The sequence below is a fragment of the Cololabis saira genome, chromosome 11 (assembly GCF_033807715.1).
Source record: "Cololabis saira isolate AMF1-May2022 chromosome 11, fColSai1.1, whole genome shotgun sequence".
Lineage (NCBI taxonomy): Eukaryota > Metazoa > Chordata > Actinopteri > Beloniformes > Belonidae > Cololabis > Cololabis saira.
In genome coordinates this window covers 38408933-38430257 of record NC_084597.1, presented here as the reverse complement: position 1 = coordinate 38430257, position 21325 = coordinate 38408933, and the positions used below count along the sequence as shown (strand labels likewise).

General features: G+C 39.0%; 2 protein-coding genes across 2 annotated transcripts; both read right to left on the bottom strand.

Moving 5' to 3' along the window:
- Nucleotides 1–421: 421 nt before the first annotated feature.
- phpt1 (phosphohistidine phosphatase 1) lies at nucleotides 422–3662 on the bottom strand. The gene is made up of 3 exons (XM_061733478.1): nucleotides 3331–3662; nucleotides 1205–1332; nucleotides 422–1075 (listed from the first exon to the last, which is right to left on the bottom strand). The coding sequence occupies exons 1-3, from the start codon at nucleotides 3494–3496 to the stop codon at nucleotides 983–985; spliced, it is 387 nt and encodes a 128-aa protein (XP_061589462.1). The 5' UTR covers nucleotides 3497–3662; the 3' UTR covers nucleotides 422–982.
- Nucleotides 3663–6376: 2714 nt separating this feature from the next.
- entpd2b (ectonucleoside triphosphate diphosphohydrolase 2b) lies at nucleotides 6377–20962 on the bottom strand. The gene is made up of 9 exons (XM_061734467.1): nucleotides 20644–20962; nucleotides 16735–16852; nucleotides 14546–14696; nucleotides 13471–13630; nucleotides 12995–13222; nucleotides 8592–8861; nucleotides 8011–8130; nucleotides 7783–7917; nucleotides 6377–7686 (listed from the first exon to the last, which is right to left on the bottom strand). The coding sequence occupies exons 1-9, from the start codon at nucleotides 20758–20760 to the stop codon at nucleotides 7477–7479; spliced, it is 1509 nt and encodes a 502-aa protein (XP_061590451.1). The 5' UTR covers nucleotides 20761–20962; the 3' UTR covers nucleotides 6377–7476.
- Nucleotides 20963–21325: the final 363 nt, after the last annotated feature.

The window sequence follows — 21325 nt, the reverse complement described above, 5'->3', positions numbered from 1 at the left end:
GCACCATTTTAAGATATACTGTAACTTATTAACTAAGGAGAAAGAGGACAACCCTGTCTGGTACCTCTTTGCAAGTTAAAGCTTGTTTAAATATGATCGTTTGTCCTTACACATACCTTTGGAGAGCTATACAATATCCTTATCCAGTCGATAAAGGATTTGCCAAATTAAAATTTGTGTAAAGTTGCCAATAGAAATTTTCAATTTACCCGATCAAATGCTTTTTCTGCATCTAGAGATATAGTTAAAGTTTCCTGTTTATTGATATTCGAATGATCTAGAATATTAAGTAGTCTACGAGTCTACCCTTAATAAAACCTTTTTGATCCGGGTGTATAATAGAAGGGGTAATTCTTTTCAAACGTTTGGAAAGATCTTGCTGATTATTTTCAGATCTACAGTTGGTAGTTACTTCAAACACAGAAATATACGCTCTTTTCTTTCCCTCATAACACAACCCCTTTAATACAAATGTACATTATCATGAGTACATCACAATTTCAAATTAATTCTGTCCCAATAATGGCTCTTGAGATCGTCACATTGATCTACAAGTTGGTCGCTTAGTGGTAAAAAAGTAATAAAAAAGCAGGTTTAGAAGCAGATTTTAGGAAACCTATATTGGTTTCAAGGTCAAATCTATGAGGCTACGCGACTTTAAAACAAGTCTACAACTGTCACAGCTAGCATGTTTCCGAATGAAATAAAACTCCGTCAGATGCCAGATTACAACATGTTATGGAAAAATTATGTTCAGGAACAAAATAGAATGAAATGTAGTGGAAAAAGGAAACTGCTTTACATTTATTTGCTTGATTTGTTATTTACTATCTTCATCACTGCGAGTAAACTCCGGACTTGGGTAATTAAATGAGGTTTCAAGAAGTAGACTTGAGAAGCTATGAGAAGTGTTTGTGCTACAGAAAAGTACTACGTCAGTCCGTGTCAAAAGGCGTCCTCCAGCATCTGCTATTGATTCAATTTAATAGCCTTCGTTGTCCCAGGTCACTTCATAGTCTGGGTATCCGGGCTTCAGTTTCTCAGTGGACACTGCATGGTTCGCTCTTCCGAAGCCCTGTAATGACAAGCCAGACATCAACCTTCTCTCAAAGTCCTAAAACAACATTTAACTGCAGTTAAAAATACTATACATTTTTCAGGCTCTACATGCATGTTCAGTTTTTATTCAGCGGGATTTTCTTACCATGGAATACCCGTAAACGTGGATTTTCTTGGCCTGGGGGTCATGTTTGATCCTCCCTCCTCCAATGCACTCGCAGTCCAAGTGGCCACCTTTCTCCAGCTCCTCTGAAACCTTGTCGTAAATATCGGCTACAAGACGGAGAAAAACAAAACATGAGTGAACGCCGCTCACACTTTATTTTAAAATGTATCATTTATTGTAATAATTGAGGAATCAATAAATACTGTATTTTCTCCAATAACTGTAGCGTTTGTATTATTTGATTGTTAGAACCTCCATTTATAAAAAACAGATGTCTGCTTCTTATGTTAACATACTGCCTTCGTTTTCGAGGAGGCTGATTACAGGTGAACTATGAATCTTCTAAAATTGATGTGCAGCCATATGTGTGAAAATGACAAATTTCTGCAAATCTCCATTGAATATTTCTAACATTTACTGTCAACATTTTTTTGTTATTTGTTTTGGATCAACTTCCAATAACATTCACTAGACTAAAAACAAGACCAAAAATGGGAAAAACTAATTGTAAACCTCTATCAGTATTATTGCATTTAGGAGTATAGATTTTTCAAAGCTGTAGCTTCTCGAGACAAATTCTTCAATTACTTTAATTCTAATCCTCCTCATCAATCTATGTGAAAACGTTATTTGAGTTACTTGTATCAGCACAACTTGGAAGCAAGATTAAAAAAAAATAAGCAGGCAATAAGATGAGTCTGTAAAACTAACATGGGATGGGATGGGGGGGTCCTAATCACTGGGAAAGAATCCATAGAATGGGAATAAATGGAAAGTCTGCATAGAAAAGGTCCCAGGAGGTTTGAACCATGAGGCCATGATGCCAATCGCTCCATCACCTTGCTGCTTGATGTAATGATCCGAGGGAAGATGGGACTGAATGTCAGCAACTTCAGCGCATGTTGCTGGAAATTAAAGTTGGACAGCAATAGGAAGGTCTAAAAGCACACAGCGATGCAGACTGGAAAATATGCCCATTCTTAATGTTGTCCACCAAACGTCCCTACGATAGGTCACATGAGCATCAGATTTGGACCATGCTATAAGAAAAAAGGTAACCTGATCTGAAGAATAACATCATGAGCACTGTCTGATGTGTACACTTCATTCACTTGAAGAAGAGATTGCAAGGAAGTGGTAAAACTAAGGATGGAGTTGGATGTTGGATGTGTTTTCCTGCTGGGAGATTTTAGTCCTGATATTCATGTTCATTACTCTGTCATGTGTCACCTACTTAAACGCACACATGGACCACACAAAGGTCTCTTTCAGCAACATGTCCTATCCTGCCTTATTGGAAAATAAATCAATATTATTTAGCATAGAGACCCCACTCGGGGGCTCACAGAATTAAGAGGATCTTCAGCCAAAGTTTCTGTGTCTGATACCATCTTCTTTTAGACTCCATGTTCCGCTGGGTCAGCTGGAAACATGGATTTCCCAGGTTACCTGAATCCGACACAGCAGATCTATTCAGTACTACACGAACGATGCTATACACAGAACGAAGTTATTCACTTATATGAGTAAGAGTAAGTTAAATCTGTTTCAGGAAACATCTGAGCTCTAAAGAATGTGTCGCTCATGTGAAGGACTCCGGTGCCAATTTTTGCTGCTTTGCCAAAAAATGCTACCTAATGGTTCTACCTTTTCTAGAGCTACAATTTTACTGTGTTTTACTCCCTAAACCACTTCCTTCACCCCCCCAAGTGGTCCTTGTCTCTTGCCAGGTCATCATTGTAAATAAGAATGTGTTCTTAATGACCTGCCTGGTTAAATAAAAGCCAATGACTGAATGACTATCAAATAAAGCCATAGAATTGTTTTTTTTTCCCTTCTTTATCGTATAATATTCACAAAGTGTAATGCAATTCGTGTCATGGGTAGTGTATTTTGAAGGATCAAATACGCAACATCCCATATTATCCATTTTACATGGTGCAAGAAATGATGAATTGAAAATTGTTGATTGAAAATCGACTGTGCGCATGCGCAGAACCACAGAGCAGCATTTTTCGGCAGAACACCGGTATTTTCACACATGAATGAAGCCTTTGGCCGCATTTACCTGTCATGTTTTGAGGAAGGAACCTTCCTGGACTCACCGTGATACTCGGCCCAGCCGTATCCTCGGACTATGTCCATTTCCGAGTCGTCGCCCTCCTCCCGGCTGTGAACTCTGATCAGCACGTACTTAAACACTCCGGACGGGTCGATGTCTGCCGGGGAGATGTTGGCCATGAGAGCCGCAGCCTTTGTTTGCGTGCACATCTCCAAACCTCTCCAAACCGCACCAAAAAAAACAACCAGCTCGTATAAGGCTCGTATTGCCTTCACCAAATCCGCGTCGCTGTATTAAAATATAAGTGTGAGCCTAAGCAGTTTCTCCACTGTCACATCTGCTCCGCCACATTGTAGCTCGCTACTACGTCAACACAACTTCCGGGTGGATTTTCAAAATAAATGACCAAGGAATCTGAACCATGTGTTTCTGTCAGAGGTGTCAAAAGTATTCACATTCATTACTCAGGTAGAAGTATAAATACTAGAGTTTAGAAAATACTCCTGTAGAAGTTGAAGTATCAGCTGAAGTTTTTTACTCAAGTAAAAGTATAAAAGTGCTGGTTTCAAAACTACTTAAAGTATAAAAGTAAAAGTAATGTAAGGGGGAAAGAAGCCATTAAGGACAAAAGCCATTGAAAATGAATGCATCTTTGCAAATATATTAAAGAAGCATATGTGTACTATTGAGCATTAACATGTGTTTCAAAGAGCAGGAGATATGATGACTAGTTGCCTATAAGTATTGTAATGGTGCAAAAAGTCAAACTTCAGAGGCATGTTATCATTTATCCTAACCTTTATTGGAATGTACATCCAAGTTTAGTTGCAGGAATCTGAGGGAACGGATGTAAGAACAAAACTGGACAAGAACATCTGAAACAACCACAACCAAATTCACTCTATCCGGATGGAGCAATTTCACTGGATAGGTTTTTTTTTAGGCCGGAATGAAATAGAGTAACAAGGCTGTTTTTAAAATGTAAGGAGTAAAAAGTACAGATAATTGCGTGAAAATGTAAGGAGTAAAAGTAAAAAGTCGTCTGAAAAATAATTACTCCAGTGAAGTATAGATAACCAAAATGTCTACTTAAGTAAGGTATTTGTACTTCGTTACTTGACACCTCTGGTTTCTGTGCCTCGATTTCTCCGTTTCTCACAAATATTTTTAAATGTATGTATCTCAGACTTTATTAATCCAACAAGACAGTGAATGAAATTAAATTAAACATTCAATTGTGCATTTGCATGTGCTATTATTCCAAATGGACGTCAACTACACCGGAAGCTGTGCACGTTGTTGTACAAATTAAAGAATAAGGACTACTACAGAAGCGTACAGTTTTGGCTTTAAAAATAAGGGACATTCAGTTCAGTTCAGTTCATATTTATTTTGAGCAATACAACATTTACAACATTAACAACAAGTGACCTGCGTGCACCGGAAAATTAAACAAATACCTTTAACAGTAGATGTGCAGGTTCAATATTCAAATTAATTAGTTAACACTCGAAAGGGAGTGGGAAGAAGAAAATGTATTTAATTCCACCCCTGTTTCTCATCAATAACTTGACAGATTTTTTAAGGCGCCCTCCTGTCTCAACATTTAAACCAAAACAATGAACAAAAGACCTATATCAAATTATAATAAAAATTATTCTACAGGTCACCTCACCTAAATTTACACACATTGTGGCCATGAAATGGAGATGCATTTCACAACCACAATGCGTGCAAATCCAGGACATTTTCCACCACCTGCTGTCCCACCAGCCCAACGAGGTCCAGTATTACATTTATTTATTTAAAAGGGACAACGCACATTGATTGACATGAGTTCATCATGTAAATGTGCCAGATTTAGCCATACAGGCTAATTTACATCTGCATCTTTCAAGCCAGGTTTACAAGAAATCTAAAATAACTATCTGTCAACCACTTACAAACTACAATTATGTGCTCATAATCTGATAGTTCTACCTTTGTCTACACTGAAATGCTGTGGACACTCCTATGTAGGCTATGTAATTCCTATAATATAGCCTAAATAAAAACACAAAAGTGAATAAAAGCCCATTTATTTATTTTAAATATTTTCAGTTTCTATACACATTGACCGTCTTCAAGTGAAACATTTATATTTTCCTGATTTTCATTCATTTGAATCTGTCATTAATGACTGATGACAGACGCATGTATCTGAGCTCCAGCTGCTGCTGACGGACATCGGTCCTTCCCCCGTGAGACTATAAAGTTACACGTCTTTCAGAACTTCTATCTGAGCCCCATCCTGCTCCTCTTTAGAAAATTAAACTCGCTTTCCCATTTGTAGAGATATTTACACGAAGTCTTCGCTTTTTTGGCAGAAATGCTTTCTGTTTCGTTACATCCATCCATCTGATTTATTGTTCAGAGTTTGCTCCATGGATCTATTATATTACGGTTTGCTCCCGTTGTCGCCACTAACCTCGCGAGAACTGCCACTCAGGCTACAACAAGGGGTAGTTCTCGCGAGGTTAATGGAAAATCTGGGGGGACGGCGGAAAAGAGGGGTAAAATACTGTAGTTTCTCGGCAAAAACGGGGGACTTGACAGGTATGGGATAGGCGTCCTTCGCTGCATAAATAACGAAAAAACTACAAAATCACCCACACTCTTAATATCGTGCTCTCTCCCTCGCTAGCCTTTAACAGATCAGTTAATCTTGATTGTGTGTCCTCAGAGATCTCCTTTTTATGAGGAAGATTTACATCGGAAAATGAGTTTTTACATTAAACACAATAATTAATAACTGTTTGTGTATTATGTGTTTGTTTATTATGGTGATTATAACGTAAGGGGGAAACATAGAAAGAATCCATCGATGCAAACATTATTTGGAATTCTTGAAGTTAATGTATGGCCTCCTAACAAGGTGTTTTTGTGTAATGCATCAACGTGCCTAATAGGGATGTTTTTATTTTCTGATTTTATACCTGTCTGTTGCAGGTTTTGAAGAGGCAAATCCAAGTTCCTTTGACATATTCCCCAAATGTTAATAAAACCATCAGCAGTTGAACTTATTTATTTCACACAGCCAAACATGAAAAAAGAGACAAAAATTTTGCACAGAAAACATATTAAAAGAAATAAAGTCATTTATATTCATATGGTAAAATCATAGTAATCTCAACAATGTTCTTTATTTTAATGTAACAGACTATGGTCAAATTTTAAAATGAAATAAAATAAAGATAAAAAAGATTTGTTTTCTAATTCCATGTAAACAGAAATGGTTTGACTCCTCAAGTATAAAAAAAGAAATACATTCAGTGACCAAGGCCACCGGGGAAGTGCTGTACTGAACATTATTAACAATCTTTCTTTCATTAGAGCACTGAGCAAGGGTTAGTTTTACATGAAACCAAAACACAACAGAGTTATAGCCACATGTACGCTTATTCTTCAATTGCTGTTGATAATAATTAACTATGTTCATTTAAAAAAAAGTATATATACAATAGAAAGAACAAGTGTGACCGGTTTTTCTCACTGTGATCTGAAATTCATCCAAGTCAGTGTAACTCACCTCTGAAGGCATCTTGGCTGGGTCGCCCATGATAAGGACGTTTCCACAGTGATAACATTTCACAATTGTTAGACAGTTTGTTTAATTGTGGTCTGATGGATGCCTAAACTCTAGGTAAGCTACTAAGATGGTTGCACATCCCTTTCCAGCCATTCACAGAACAGTTAATCTTGATTGTGTGTCATCAGAGATCTCCTTTTTGTGACGAAGATTTACATCGGAAGACGAGTTTCTATATTAAAATACACAAGAATCAATAACTGGTTTTGTCTTAAGAGCTTAAGTACGCTGTGTTTGTTTAATATGGTAACTTGGCTCTTGAAAAGATCACATTTTAAAGCAAATGTATGCAGAAAAGCAGCTAAACTGCTGTTGCCAGAGTATGGTGAGTATACCGTGAGTATTCTGTGTTTGAGATGGAAATTATGCACCAAAACAGGTAAAAACATCCCCCTGTCTTGCTGTTCTCTAACTGTACTTTCCATTGCTAGAGACTGAAAAAACAACATAACATGAATGAACAATCTAAAAATCTTCGAATAACTTATTCCGTTTTTTTTTGTCAACGATCCTTGCAATTACTTTTAGTCGTTAACAATCCTTTTGTTTTAGCTGCAGTATCTAGATGGTGCTTTGACCACCTCCTCCCTTGTTTCGGACTTGAAAACAAATGAAGATCAGGGCTGCTGTGAGGAGCAGGACAAAGAGGAAGATGAGCGTTCCCCATGCTCCCAGGGTCAGAGCTTTCCTCAGCTCCACTGACTCCGAAGGCAGGAAATTACTCTCATACAGCATGTAGCCCAGAGCCCAGCCTACCGACGTGTCCCCAGCCTGCACGAGCAGCAACATTTTCACAAATTTAATTTAATTGTAATAGTTGCAGATAAATGTGAGGTCTCTTCTTATTATAAAACATAAAGTAATTACCTTGTTTGTGAAGAAAATGTTTGGGAATGAACTGTCATCAAAGCCGTATCCTTTCAAGAGGAGCATCTTCATAACCAAAGAGGAAGCACAGTAGTCTTGCAAATAAGGCAGGTGTTCAGGAGCAAGAAGATGCATCTGCAACAAAAAGGCAGACATGAAATCACATATTCAACCAATGTTTTCAACCGATTCTAAATCTATATGGAGTCAAAAAATAAAGTCTGTCACCTGACTGTAACTCATCTTGCACACGGTTTTGATTGCATCATCCAGTTGTTGTGGGTTGTTTATAGGGATCCCAGTGATCTGCTGCAGGACGGAGTGAATGTAGAAGAATGTCGAGAAAGCCTGGTAATATAGACAGAATTAAAATGATTGATGGTGCAAACAAAAATTCAGTGTACATGAGAGCAACGGGATGGAAAACTGATCATGTGTACTACTGTACATTAAAGCCTAATTTTCTATTTGTCCTCACATGCTCAGGCTACACAAGTCTGGGCTCCAACTGGACTTATTTTGGAATATTTTTCTTTGTATATTTTGGTTCTTTCATTTGTATTTTTCTACATTAAACATAGCTCAGTGTATTGTCTTTGTAGACTTGTTGGGTAATAGTGTCTTCAAATTTGTTAATGGGTCATGTGGGAAATCAGTCATTTAAATAGACAGATGACTCTTTTTAAAACGTCCATTTAAGATAAAAACAACAACAAACAAACAAAAAAACACCTTTAACATCTGTTTTATTTTCGGGAAGTAAAAAAGACACCATGTGGGATAAATACCCACATTAACATTTCTCTTACCATGAAGCTCCCGGTAATGTTTGGTTGGAAGACTTCGTCAAAGGAGCACTGTGAGAAGGGACAGTTGTCGAAGGAGAATAACTCTGACACATTACCCAGACAGTGCTCATATTGTCCACTGCCTTGTAATCTCACAGAAGCCTGTGGGCTGTAAGACTGGGGTTTGTCCTTTTTTGTGCATGGAGAGTTGAATATATTGTCCATTTCAAATGACTTATTGTAGTCTGCTGGATAACATGGTTGAGTGACTGACTCTGAGTAAGCCTGAGACTGAAAGAGACAGAGAGTTAATTACAAAATAATTACAAAAAAAATAGGTTACAATGAGTCTTTAATCCGTCCCAAATTAAAATGGATAATAAAAAATACAGTACGTCGATACTATGGACCTGTAGTACGACGGCCCAAAACAGTGTGTTGCTGTTACTATCATTGACCACCAGATGGCGCTGTAGTTCTTTCTTCTGCTATAAACCCTCTCAAACAGGGGTGTGGGACTCCGGTCCTCGAGGGCCGAAGCCCTGCATCTTTAGATGTGTCCCTGCTTCAGCACACCGTGATACAAGGAGCTATGTCAACAACAGAGATGTAGAAACTTGATGACAAGCTGGTTTCAACCGTTAATTTGAATCAGGTGTGTCGATGTAAGGACACATCTAAAACACACAGGACTCTACGGCCCTCGAGGACTGGAGTCCCACACCCCTACTCTAAAACTACTTTTCCTATTCAATCCAGATCTCCCAACTAATCCAGATTTATCGATATTGACAAATTAGTGAGCAGTTATCAGGCTGTATAACTAACAACAGCTCTAATTCAAACTAAATAAATAAATAAATAGGTTAAAAAAGTTAGTAAGTCTGTAGCTATGTAACTAAGTAAATACACTTTGGAAAGGACAAGAGGTTATCTGGTATATATTACAAACAGTCTAGTTAATTAGATAGTATAACAGAGACACTTGATGTTCAGATGGAAATGAACTGGGGCCTCATTTATAAAAAAAAACTAAAAGTGCATGTAAAGCCAAAAGCCGAAAAAAAAATCTGAATTTATAAAACCCTGTGCAGGCACACTTGCACGCAATGTTCGCTTTATAAATCACAGTCCAGCTGGAAGGTTGCGCATATCCCGAAGGTTGCTGGAAGGTTGCTCATATCCCGCCCTCTACACGCCCGCTTTTTACCATAAATGGGCAATGCAAAGTAGTATTTGCATATGAATGAGCCTGCTGAGCATGCACAGCGGCTTCCTGCAGCCTGTTTGGGCGTCAGGATGAATGAGACGTGTCGAGCCTCCGTGCCACTGAATTTCACGGAGACTGAGATATAGATGTTGTGGATGAGGTGGAGGCCAGGAAAACTACATTATTTGGTGGTCACAGTAAAAGTATAAATAGTATATAAATAGTATAAAATAAAGCGAGTGAGTGGCAGCACGCCGTTGCTGCCCGTGAGTGCCACGGTGCAATTTCCACTGGGGACAGGGGACATGTCCCCCCCACTTTTCAAAATCATGTATTTGTCCCCCCCACTTTTTACAGTTTAAAAATAACGGTAGGTTCAGCCTGTAATTGCGAATCATCAAGACACTCAAAGGCGATGCGAAGACGGCCCGGCAGCCCTCCCCTCTCCCCTCAGTGCTGCTCAAGGCTGATTTATGGTTCCGCGTCACACCAACGCAGAGCCTACGGCGTAGGTGCGCGTCACTGCGTACCCTACGGCGTAGGCTCTGCGTTGTTTTAACGCGGAACCATAATTTAGGCTTACGCCCGCGCGTAAAGGTTTCACGCGCGCGTAAAACTAATTTTATATATACAGTATAAATAAAAATCTGTGTCCCTTTAGGGGCTCCGTTGTTCTGTCCTCAGTCACTCTACGGTTGTCGCGGTGGCTGAAGAGGAGGTTCCCGGTGTGTCCTGCAGCAGCAGCACCAGAGTCCTGACTGACGCTGAGCTTCAAACACAGAGGAACACGATCAGCGCTATTATATTATAAGTCTGATATGTGATGACATTATTAAGAGTATGACATGAATATGGCTTCATTTCACCACCTCACCGCCTGCGTCGCCAGTTCCCCATGTCTTAAGTAAGTTCCTACGGGAGGGTCAGGGTTGGCGTAGGGATACGCAGATTTTTCAGTTAGTTTTTTCTTTTTAAATCCCAACCTTTGGGTAGAAGGTGGCTTGCACATCTTTCAAGCCCTGTTTTGTGCGCAAGCAAACTTTATAAATGAGGCCCCTGGACTGGCACATTTTGAGATGGCACTGATTCAAAAAACACTTAAAAAAAATCTAAAATTGTAGATCTCTCATACAAGTGTTTGTTCAGCATTTAACCAAACAGTCTGTATTGTGTTTGACTTTTGTAAAAGGTATTTACTAACACCTTTTATTTCCATTTTCCATTATTTTCCATTTGATTTTCTCAGTCACTTTGCTCTGTGTCACATGATGTGAGATCCACATACGCCTTGCTCTGTTATGAGGTGGACAGAAAAAAACTGCTACAATAACCACAAGCCTCAGAGGATGAAAAAGCCCAGGGGAACAACATTATTTCTGTGAAGGAAAGCACTTCAGAAAGGGTTTGCAAAATCCTTTTAAAGGAGGTTTTCTGACCTTTTTTGACAAGTGGATACAATGTCCTGACATCGTAATCAAACGTTTCTGACACACTTCCACAGATATTTGTACAAAATTTAAATTTCATCCACGACTTCATAGCAATTTGAAAGTAGCCAATTTTTTTTTTTGGGGGGGGGGTTCAATCATTCAACGCCCCTCCACCTCCCCCTTGTATTGAGTTTTGACACTGGGATTACAACCTTGCAAGACACACTGTCAACAGAAATCATATACAGCATGCGGTAACCTTGCGTGGAGATGAAGATATGGAAACTGGATAATTCTCCTCCACCCTGGGTCTGTGATGTCACGGTACACTGAACAGCTGAGCAGCTCCCTGAATGGAGCATTTTTCAGAGCAAGGTGGCCCGAAACAAAGATGGGAATTGTGTTTTTTTATTCATTCATTACAGACACCTCCATCTATCATCTATATCCACCTGAGTATTATTCAGGGTCACAGTGAGTCAGCGGGAGCCTATCTCAGCTTTCATTGGAAAAAGTGCATCTTCATCTCCACCCAAATTCAAACAATGCTGCGTAGGGTTTTGCAAAGTTGCATGACAGATCTCAAGAGAAGCATATTCAAGGATTAGAGGGGTGAAATGGAGCCTCCTCGCTAACTACACCCATTAAAATGAGCTGTTGGGAACTCAGCTGTAAAAACATGGACGAGAGGGAAGCTTTTTCAATCTATCTCAGGTGGTATTTGGCCAAACACGTCACGGACATTTCACTAAGACCTTAGCAATCTGTGTCAACGTTATGAAAAGGCTTTATATGTCTCCTTTTGCAATAGAACATGAATAAATACATATGTTGTCCGAATGTTATAGATCAGGGGTCGGCAACCCGCGGCTCTAGAGCTCTTTAGCAACGCCCTAGTGGCTCCTGGAGCTTTTTCAAAAATGTTTGAAAATGGAAATTGATGGGGGAGGGAAATATATTTTTTGTTTTAATATGGTTTCTGTAGGAGGACAAACATGACACAAACATTCTTGATGTTTTCCAACGCTGTAAAAATGTGTAAAATAAATATTGCATTTCAACATTTCTGTTAACGAAGATTTTTACGGAAGAGTATCAGGGCCATGCAGAAGAAAAAATATTTGAGGGGAAGATTTTTTTTTCATTATGCACTTCGAGAAAAAAGTAAAAATGTCAAGAAAATAGTTGAAATGTCGAGATTAATGTTGAAATACAATTTCAAGAATAAAGTCGAAACGTCACCTTTTTTCTCTACATTTTGACTTTTTTCTCGACATTTCGACTTTTTTCTCAACATTTCAACTTTTTTCTTGACATTTTAACTTTTTTCTCGACATTTTTCTCGAAATTGTACTTCAACAGTAATCTCGACATTTCGACTTTTTTCTCGACATTTTGACTTTTTTCTCAAAGTGCATAATGAAAAAAAAATTCTTCCTCCGCTAAAATATTATTTTTATTTTTCTCCTGCCTGGCCCTAATACTCCATAGATCCATAGATTCCATAGATTCGCGTAACAAAAAGAGTCACGTGGAAAGACATCAGCATGCTACATTTGCAGCCAAGTAGCAAGTTATAACTAATATACTGTAGATACATGCAGCATGTGTTGTCTTCATTATAAGGCTTATACAAGACTTTGAATTTTTTGAGGGTCCAGACATATTTGTTTTTTGTGTTTTTGGTCCAATATGGCTCTTTCAACATTTTGGGTTGCCGACCCCTGTTATAGATCTATCACTTGATTTTGTGTTTTTAGTGAGAAGGGATAAAGCTACATTACCTTTATGATATGAGCCAGAAGTCTTTTGACAATCTGGTCTATCCCAAAGCACAAGAAGCTGTGTGTGTACAGCGAGTACTCCTGGCCATAAAGACGAAATATTTTTGCATCTTTCTTATCCTCTATGGATGACTGAGTTGCAAATGTTATCTGTGTGGATGCCCCACCAAAGTCAAGTGCTCCCACTGTTGGTCTGTTGGGTTTGAACCAGTGGCCCACAAATCCATACTGCAAAGAACAATCAAGAAAAGGGATTTAGATTGCAGTGTAAAGGGATTTTTTGTTCATCATGCTTCCCATTACGATCAAAAGTGTTCCTTCCCACACTGAGCTGTCGTTGCGCTCCATCCAACTATCGTGACTATTCATTTGCTGATGTAAAGTTAAGATTTTTACTGCCATAACTCAGCCTTGGATAAAAGTAAAGACTTTCACTGGTTATAACCCTTTAAGACTCTTCATACACTCTTGTATACCTTGATGAAGTTCTCTAAGAGATAGTTAACGGTGACCCAACCGTATGCACCCTCATCTTTTCCACTCAATATAGAGGCTCCTTTGTAGTCGAAAGGGTAAGACCGGATTTTTTGGCCAACTTCCTGCAGAATCTGATTGCATTGTTCAGGGTTGGAATTTCTGAAAAAGGAATCACAGGAAGCGTCACGTACTTTAACAGTTTTCGCAAAGATACATCAAGAAATAAGAAGTATAAATATTGGAGAACCAATCATCGATGGGCCACTCCGTCTTTTAGGTTTCATTTTCCGAGGGAAGCTGAGGACATTGAGTCAGAGTGGACCATGTTCTCTGTTCTCAGAAAGGGGAAGCAGTACCCTGCCAACACTGTTTACAGTGCGGGTGGAGAGCTGTTGACCTTGACTGGGGAAATTGTCAGACGGTGGAAGGAATACTTTGAGGATCTCCTCAGTCCCACTGACATGCTTTCCACTGAGGAAGCAGAGGCTGCAGATGCAAGGTGGATGGATGGATGGATGGATGGATGGGTGGATGTATGGATGGATGGATGGATGGATGGATGGATGGATGGATGGATGGAAAGCATAAGGCTAATGTTAGTAATGCGTAAAATCGTGGTTAAATTGGAGAAATGTTGCCAAGATTCTGCTGTCATAAAAAAGAATATAAACATGTAGAGTGCTTTTTTCATGCACAGTTGAAAAGAAGTGTTGCTTAGTGAGTAATGTTTGTCAGGATGTGTTAAAACAACCAGGAACTACATATTCAAACAGATACCAAACACATGGTCTTTTTAAAACTCTGAGAGGAAACAGCTGTCCTAACTCCAATGAAGAAACCTTGTTGGGGATTAACAAGCTTTAAAGACAAACAAATAATAACAAGATGTAATGTGGGATGGGGGAGGAACCAGCAATCCAACATGTGCAGAAGAGTTTTAAAACGTCTCAAAAGTGTAAATGCTTTCTCAGCATTAACACTTTTAATCAGTTAGTGTTAAAGACAAAAATACATAATTGACAAAATCAAGAGGCCGTCTGGTCCCTCCAACACAGACAGAGACATACTACTCACTGCAGAAGCCTCATCCCCGCTGTGGCTCCCAAGTACACCGATGTGCGCTTGTGTCGTTCTTTGGGAACATCTTTCACGGCCTGGTCCAGACACGCCTGTAAGCTCTTCGCTGCTCCCCCCTGTTGGCCCGCATAGCTAGATATGCCTCCACCTATGTCAGTCATGAAGACATTCACAAAGAAAAACTGATTACATAATCAGCCCATGCAATCATGTGCTGGTGTATAGAAAAAAGATGTGGATAGCTGTTAACCATATACATATCCCACACGCTAGTAGGTCACACTCAAGAGAATAGAAAAAAACAGCTACAATACCAGACAGCTGCACAGAAGTAAAGAGTGCATTTAACCACTGTTGTCAAGCTGCTTTTCTTTACTTACAGTGAAAACTATAAATTCTTTATGAGACTGATGTTACAATTCATAAAAATTAAATTAAATTAAGTTTCCCCCTCCGTCTGGGGGCTCCGGCGGCGCCGGGGGCGCCCGTGGAGGTACGGTGGGGCCCTGGCCCGGCTCGGAGGGCCGGCCCCCGTCTACTGGATGGCCGGTGGGGGGGCGCGGGTGTCTTATCAGGGCCGGCTTAAAAAAAAAAAAAAAAAAAAAAAATTAAATTAAGATAAGGACGTTCTATGTTTATGTTTTTCTCATATCAATTCTCATGACAGCTCATGACAGAGACTGAGATGGGCTTTGCTGTGATGTAATAATAAAATCTATTCATTTGAAAGAGCTTCTCACAATTAGAACAAGAACTATCCTTTTTCTTATTACTCTGTCATATTTTACTTTTACCAATTGCTCTTTATAGACATTGTGTGAAGAAATCCTTGATCCTACCACTAAAGATCACGTAGCTCCAACAGACCAACACTAGCTAACAGTGGAAATTGATTCTGTTAACAAAAAAACTGTCCCCGAGCAAAGCCTAGACTTTAAAACAGGCTCCTCTTAAGTAAAAAAGCCCTTGGAAGGCTGTCTGGCCGAACAAGAATGTAACAGTTGTTGGGAAACTGGCACCAGTGCACCAGGCCATTTGCTTAATTTTAGGGATAAAAACTTCACCTCAATTGAAAACGTATTCAAAATCTCATATTTACTAGTTGATAGTAAATTGAATAATACCATAACTGTTACCTTATTTATTAAAAAAGCTGCCAGTTAAACAAATTCAGTCCTGTGTTTGTCACTAATTTGACCCATTTGGGTGCGTACGGGGGAGCACATTTGTCCCCAAACTGAGAACGGGAACGTGTGAAAGGGAGCAACAGGATGCTGATGCAGTCGCTGGCACTGAAGACTTTAGGAGTAAAGCTCATGCACAAAGAAAAGCAACAATTTAAGCTACAAAGATGGGATTGGGAATGGAATGAATAAAATAAAAAAGATAAAAAAGTTAAAAGAGCAAGAATGATTGAAGTATAAAACAAAAAGCGAACAGCTTCACAATGATATGGTACAACGGTGTCTAAATGGCAAAACGGTATGTAGTTAAACATGGGCATGGTGTAATTGAACTTTTAGATCTACAGAAGTTCGATTATGATCTCTGGGGAAGGTTAAACTGCTGTTGCCTTGTTTCCACCACCACTCCCTCAAACAGTATAAAATACAGAACATGACCACAGTGCTTAATGTGAGGATATACAGTTATTTACATGTGAGTTGGCCAAGTGCTAACAAAATAATGCTAACAATCTAACATTTCCAACAGTGCGAACACCAACGTGCTGCCACTATGGGAAACCTTTCCTATGACACGCTACATTGGTAGCCGATGCAATTTCACTACAAACTGTATGAAATATGCCCCCCGTGTTCAGTGCATGTGTTTGTCATGGTCACAGTTTCATAGGTTTTTTTTACTGAGTTACTGACTCTCCTGTCATCTAGATCCTGCCACCTTCATCAGCCTCATTCCCTTCACCTGTGCATTATTACTAGCTTGGTTTTGTGGCCCTGTGATTCACTGGAAACCCATCCAACTTCTCACACACCAAAACCTTGAACAAGATAAAGTGGGTCTGAAAAATGGATGAATGTGATACTTAAAAGAGGGATGTACAAGCATGCTTATAGTGACTCTTCATTGGTGTATCTACTTGTAATGCAAAGTTGTTAAAGAACACGCCATCTAAATTTGACATGCAAAGCACTGTTTCCTTTGGAGAAGGTGCTGAAACTTACCCTTCACTTTGCATTCGCTATGCTGGGTAACCACGGCGGTGCCATTTTGCTTGTCTGCCCTCCACTTATAGATATACAAAGCTGTGTGTGAAGATCCAGCATCCAGGACAATCCCATACTACATGGTAAAAATGCAGAAGAAAAGAAATGCATAAAGATCTTAAAGTGAACAGCAAAACTTTTAAAGAATTTTATAAAACTGGGTCCAGTTAGTGAGATGGAAAAATAAAAAATATATATTTCTAGAGATATAGTTAAATTTGGTTTCTGGAAGTCATTTGGCTGCATACTCGACTATAGTGCCAGTTTTCAAGGATATCCTACGGCATCCCATATTGCATGAATGTATATTTGGGTTTATTTCATAACAGTTAAGACTTTGATCTCTAAAATCAATACAGCATATTGGATTTTAAAAGGCAGAATTAAAAAACACAGTATTTAAAGATTTGCAGTGTTTCAAGTTGGTTATAAAACTTGCGGTTATTTTAACTTTTATAATTTCCAAATTTATTTTGATAATCATGTTGATGACAGCTCGAGTCTTTGCATTATTCTTTTTATAAAGTATACCAAATTATATTGGAGCGACTGAACTGACAAATTTCTACTTTTCTAGCACATGGTCTCCTCACTTTCCAAATGCTCATAGACTTCATATAAAAGATAATTTCATCTGGCACAGAGGTGAATAAAAAGGTAACTAAAAATGTCAGTCAATATTTTATATTTTTCTTTATGCAAACTTAAAATAAAGTTTGAAGGGTTTGGAATTCACCCAGCTTCCATTTGTAAGCTTTCATTCCCTCTGTTCCCTACACTCAGTCTCAGGTTCTACAGCTGAACTTTGAGTGTAGTCTTTGTATTTAGACAAAACGAAAATAGATTCTGAATATACTGTCAGGGTTTCCTGTTTCTTTAGAAACCAATGAAAATCTATCTTACCCCTTCAACATCCCAGAGTTGCTGCTCATATCAATACAATTTTGTGAGTGCAATCAAAACAGAAGTTTTGAAAAAATGTTTATTATGCAACGCTGTCATAAGATGTTAATTTCTATGTATTTTTTATTAGATATGGTCATGAATAAAACATATAGGCTCTTAAGCACAAGAAAATAGCACCAGATTTGTTACCCCTCTTTGTTAGCATGCATTTATGTCATTGCACCTTGTTTCTCTTTGTGAGTTGTCTGTTCTTCTTTCTGTGAATTCACACTCATAACAACAAGAAACCCCCATGCCTGCCTATGTGGGGGCAACTGCCAAAGTCCAGCCGAGTAAAAGGACACGTGATGAAAAAACGAAAGGGAAGGAAGAGCGAAGGCATCTCCTAACCCCTTACCCCTCCCCCACAACACAAGCACACACATATGCACACTTACACTAAATGATCTTGCAGAAATAGATACCCATGCTTGCAAATACACTCAAGTTAGCAACGGCAAAAACAGTATGCACAGGCGCTCGTCGCTATCTCTGATACTATTCTGACATTTCCGCTGTGCAGTCAGTTGTGAGAATTACTGTTTACATTTGTCAAGAACGTAAGCTGCAGCAGTCTGCTTTGTCCGGTTGATTTGATCATCTTCTGGAAATGTTACTTGTCTCCCAGAAAAATGTGACAAACCCCTTTGGTGCATCAGTGTGTTGCTGTGTGTGAAAGAGCGATGACATAAGATCCAAAAAGAAACCAAGGGACATCCAACTGGACGCACAAAATGTGGAAACAGGAAACTAAAAGTGGAGCTGGTATGTGCAGTGTTCAGAGTATTCCTGCTCTGAATGCCAGAGCAGTTCTGCAGAACAGTTTCACATCATTTGTTTCATTACATTTCCGTTTTTTTTCCAAAACCAATGAATAAAAATGTATCTAATTTAAAACTGTTGTCCATTAACTTGCCTGTGTGAACACACATGTGGTGACTCTGTGATGAAGGCTTGAACATTATCTGTCATGAAAATAAGGAAGGTGCAGTTTATCAGCATTTCTGTTATGGAGTACGTTACTGATAACAGTTTTTTTTTATTGTAGTATGCCAACAGCCTGCTGTCCACAACTGATCAAAATTTCAAGAAGTATGAATCATCAGTCCACATTTTTTGTGCTACATAATGAGGACCATTTATCTTTGCAAATTGACCCACAAAAAAGTCCAAAGGTCTCTGTTTAAGGTTTATGATGTGACGTGCTGACAGAAAGGCAATATAAATTAATTCAGTCAAACCAGGTTACACCTGGTTTCAGCGACGTAGGATTGTTGAACTCTGCATGATTTGATTGTCAACAGAGCAAGAGTTTTGAACTTGATAGTGGTGGTGGGGGTGGAGGCGCTTTGTAACACAACTTTTCATTAAGTACTTATACCACACCCATGTTTTTGTTCCGCCAAGCAGTTAGAGATTGAATAGGTGTAGGTGTATTTGTAAGGTTTATGTGGGAAAAGTTGCTCTAAGTAAACCTGACAGTTTCTCATTTCGTTGTTGAAGCATGTCGTCTTGTCTTTTTTTCATGAACTCGATGACTTTGCAAAAAATGTAGAAAGATTTTTGAAAGACTAACTATGACAGCTTCTCACATCTAAAGACCATAAGCCAGTTTCTCAAAGACTGTGGATCTTGCAGAGACACCTTTCACACGACTGCAACCAGATTGCTTTCAGAATCAAAGCTCAACAATGCTTTTGATTGGTTGTTCTCACAAACGGCTTCTTGGTACAACACAGTTTTCATCAGACAAGACAGAAGATATAACATAATCATTTTATCACAATGCCAATTTTGTCTTAACGCCAAGACGTGGAAAGAACTCCAATCTGATAGTTTCCAGTTTGCTATAAATTTTTCAACTGAGATCATTTGAGTGCAATCCAACTCAAGTAAAACTGATTTTCTACTGATGGTGGAAATTTGTCCGCAACCTTGCAATTGCTTGGAAACTTGTTAATAGTAAAATTGAGAGTTTGAGTCTCATTTAACAACTCCTCCCTCACATGCCTCCTTTAATTTAGCCAGATATTTAACCAGAACTTGCTAAATGTTAGTGAGCATCACTAATTGAGTCTCCAAACTGCTCATGCACAGTTATTAGTGACCAAAATCTTGCTATTAGGACTTGCAGAACTGGAAAAGTTGTACCTAAAAACATGTTCAGGTAACTGAAACCCTGCTATTAGTTAAGTGACGTTTTGTACACCCACTGTTTCCATCACAAGTGCCACTGTCAGTGCTGTATGTTAGCTTTTTTTTTCCAGAGATAACAAACTGTAGATGCACTCAGCTGATATCTAACTCATCTTGTCAAAGACGGATGTCCTTCTTCATTTTGATGACATTATGGTGCATTATAATACCACCAAGCAACTTGTAATACTAGAGTCCTTTTATGCATCACCCTTTTCTCCAACATTAATAACACATGCCATCAATGGATTATTATTGTGTTAAACTTCACTACAGCAATATATCCTTACAGTATGAACAGCACATCAGCAAAATTTGAGAACAACAAAGGCTTGATCATCATTTTATTTAAATTTTTTTATCCTTTTTTTATCCTTTTTTATGTGCTGTGCATTTGCACTTTCTAAATAGGAGCAAATAACTATCAGTATTAGCTTTGACCTTTTATGACAATGCCTAGTCAATATGCATATTTTATTCCAATACCATTTCAAATCCCAATAAAACATTTTTATTTTGTATTTCTTTATTTTTTGTTAAATATAATTGTGACCTGGAACTTTTCTCCAGTGTCACACTGTTTAACAGATCATGTGAATGATCATTCACGCAGTTTTGGTCCCTTGCTGGCCACCTGCACGCTGCAGATCTGTGGTTACACACAGTCTGATCAAATTAACACGCCAACCGTCTTCCAAAAATACCAGGGAGGGAAAGCAACCTTACCATGAAAGTGGGCTGCTCACGGATGTCCTGAGTGGGGATGGTCAACAGCAGGATCGCCAGAACTCCAAGCAGCAGCAGAGCGAGCGGGACGGCTGGATACGCGGAGCGATGCGCCATGATGTGAAAGTGACACGCACTTGTCTCCTCCTCTCTGGCTGGAAATATGAGCGCTCACTATTTTAGAAGGTAAGTGAAAGAGCTGGCTGATGGTTCACTTCAAGTGGCAGAGTCTCTGATCACTGCAAAGTCCTCCTACGCACGTTTGAAACCATTGCATGGCAACACCGCCAAGGTTACAAGCTCCACGGAAGGAAAATGTCCTTACCGTGGTCCCAGCTGCGGACAGGAGAAACCTGCTGCTGCTGGGACTTGGAAGTCGGTGGGACTTCTTTGCAATCACTGATGGATCATTTCCGTGTAATTTGAGCGAGAGTGGTGGTGGTGGTGGGGAGTTACATTAAAGTGATTTAATCATGTTTCTAATTGTATGGTCATGTTTCAAGACTGCTGGACTGGTTTTCCAAAGTTGGTCGTTGTTTGCTTATTTGCATGTGAAGGGGTGCACAGTTGGAAGACCTCCTCATTTGAATCACAGACTTTTTCACTGGACGCTTACCCCCTCCCCTTTTTTTGTCTGCATTTATATTAATGGTTAATACCAAGTTGGTAAAAACCTAAAGCA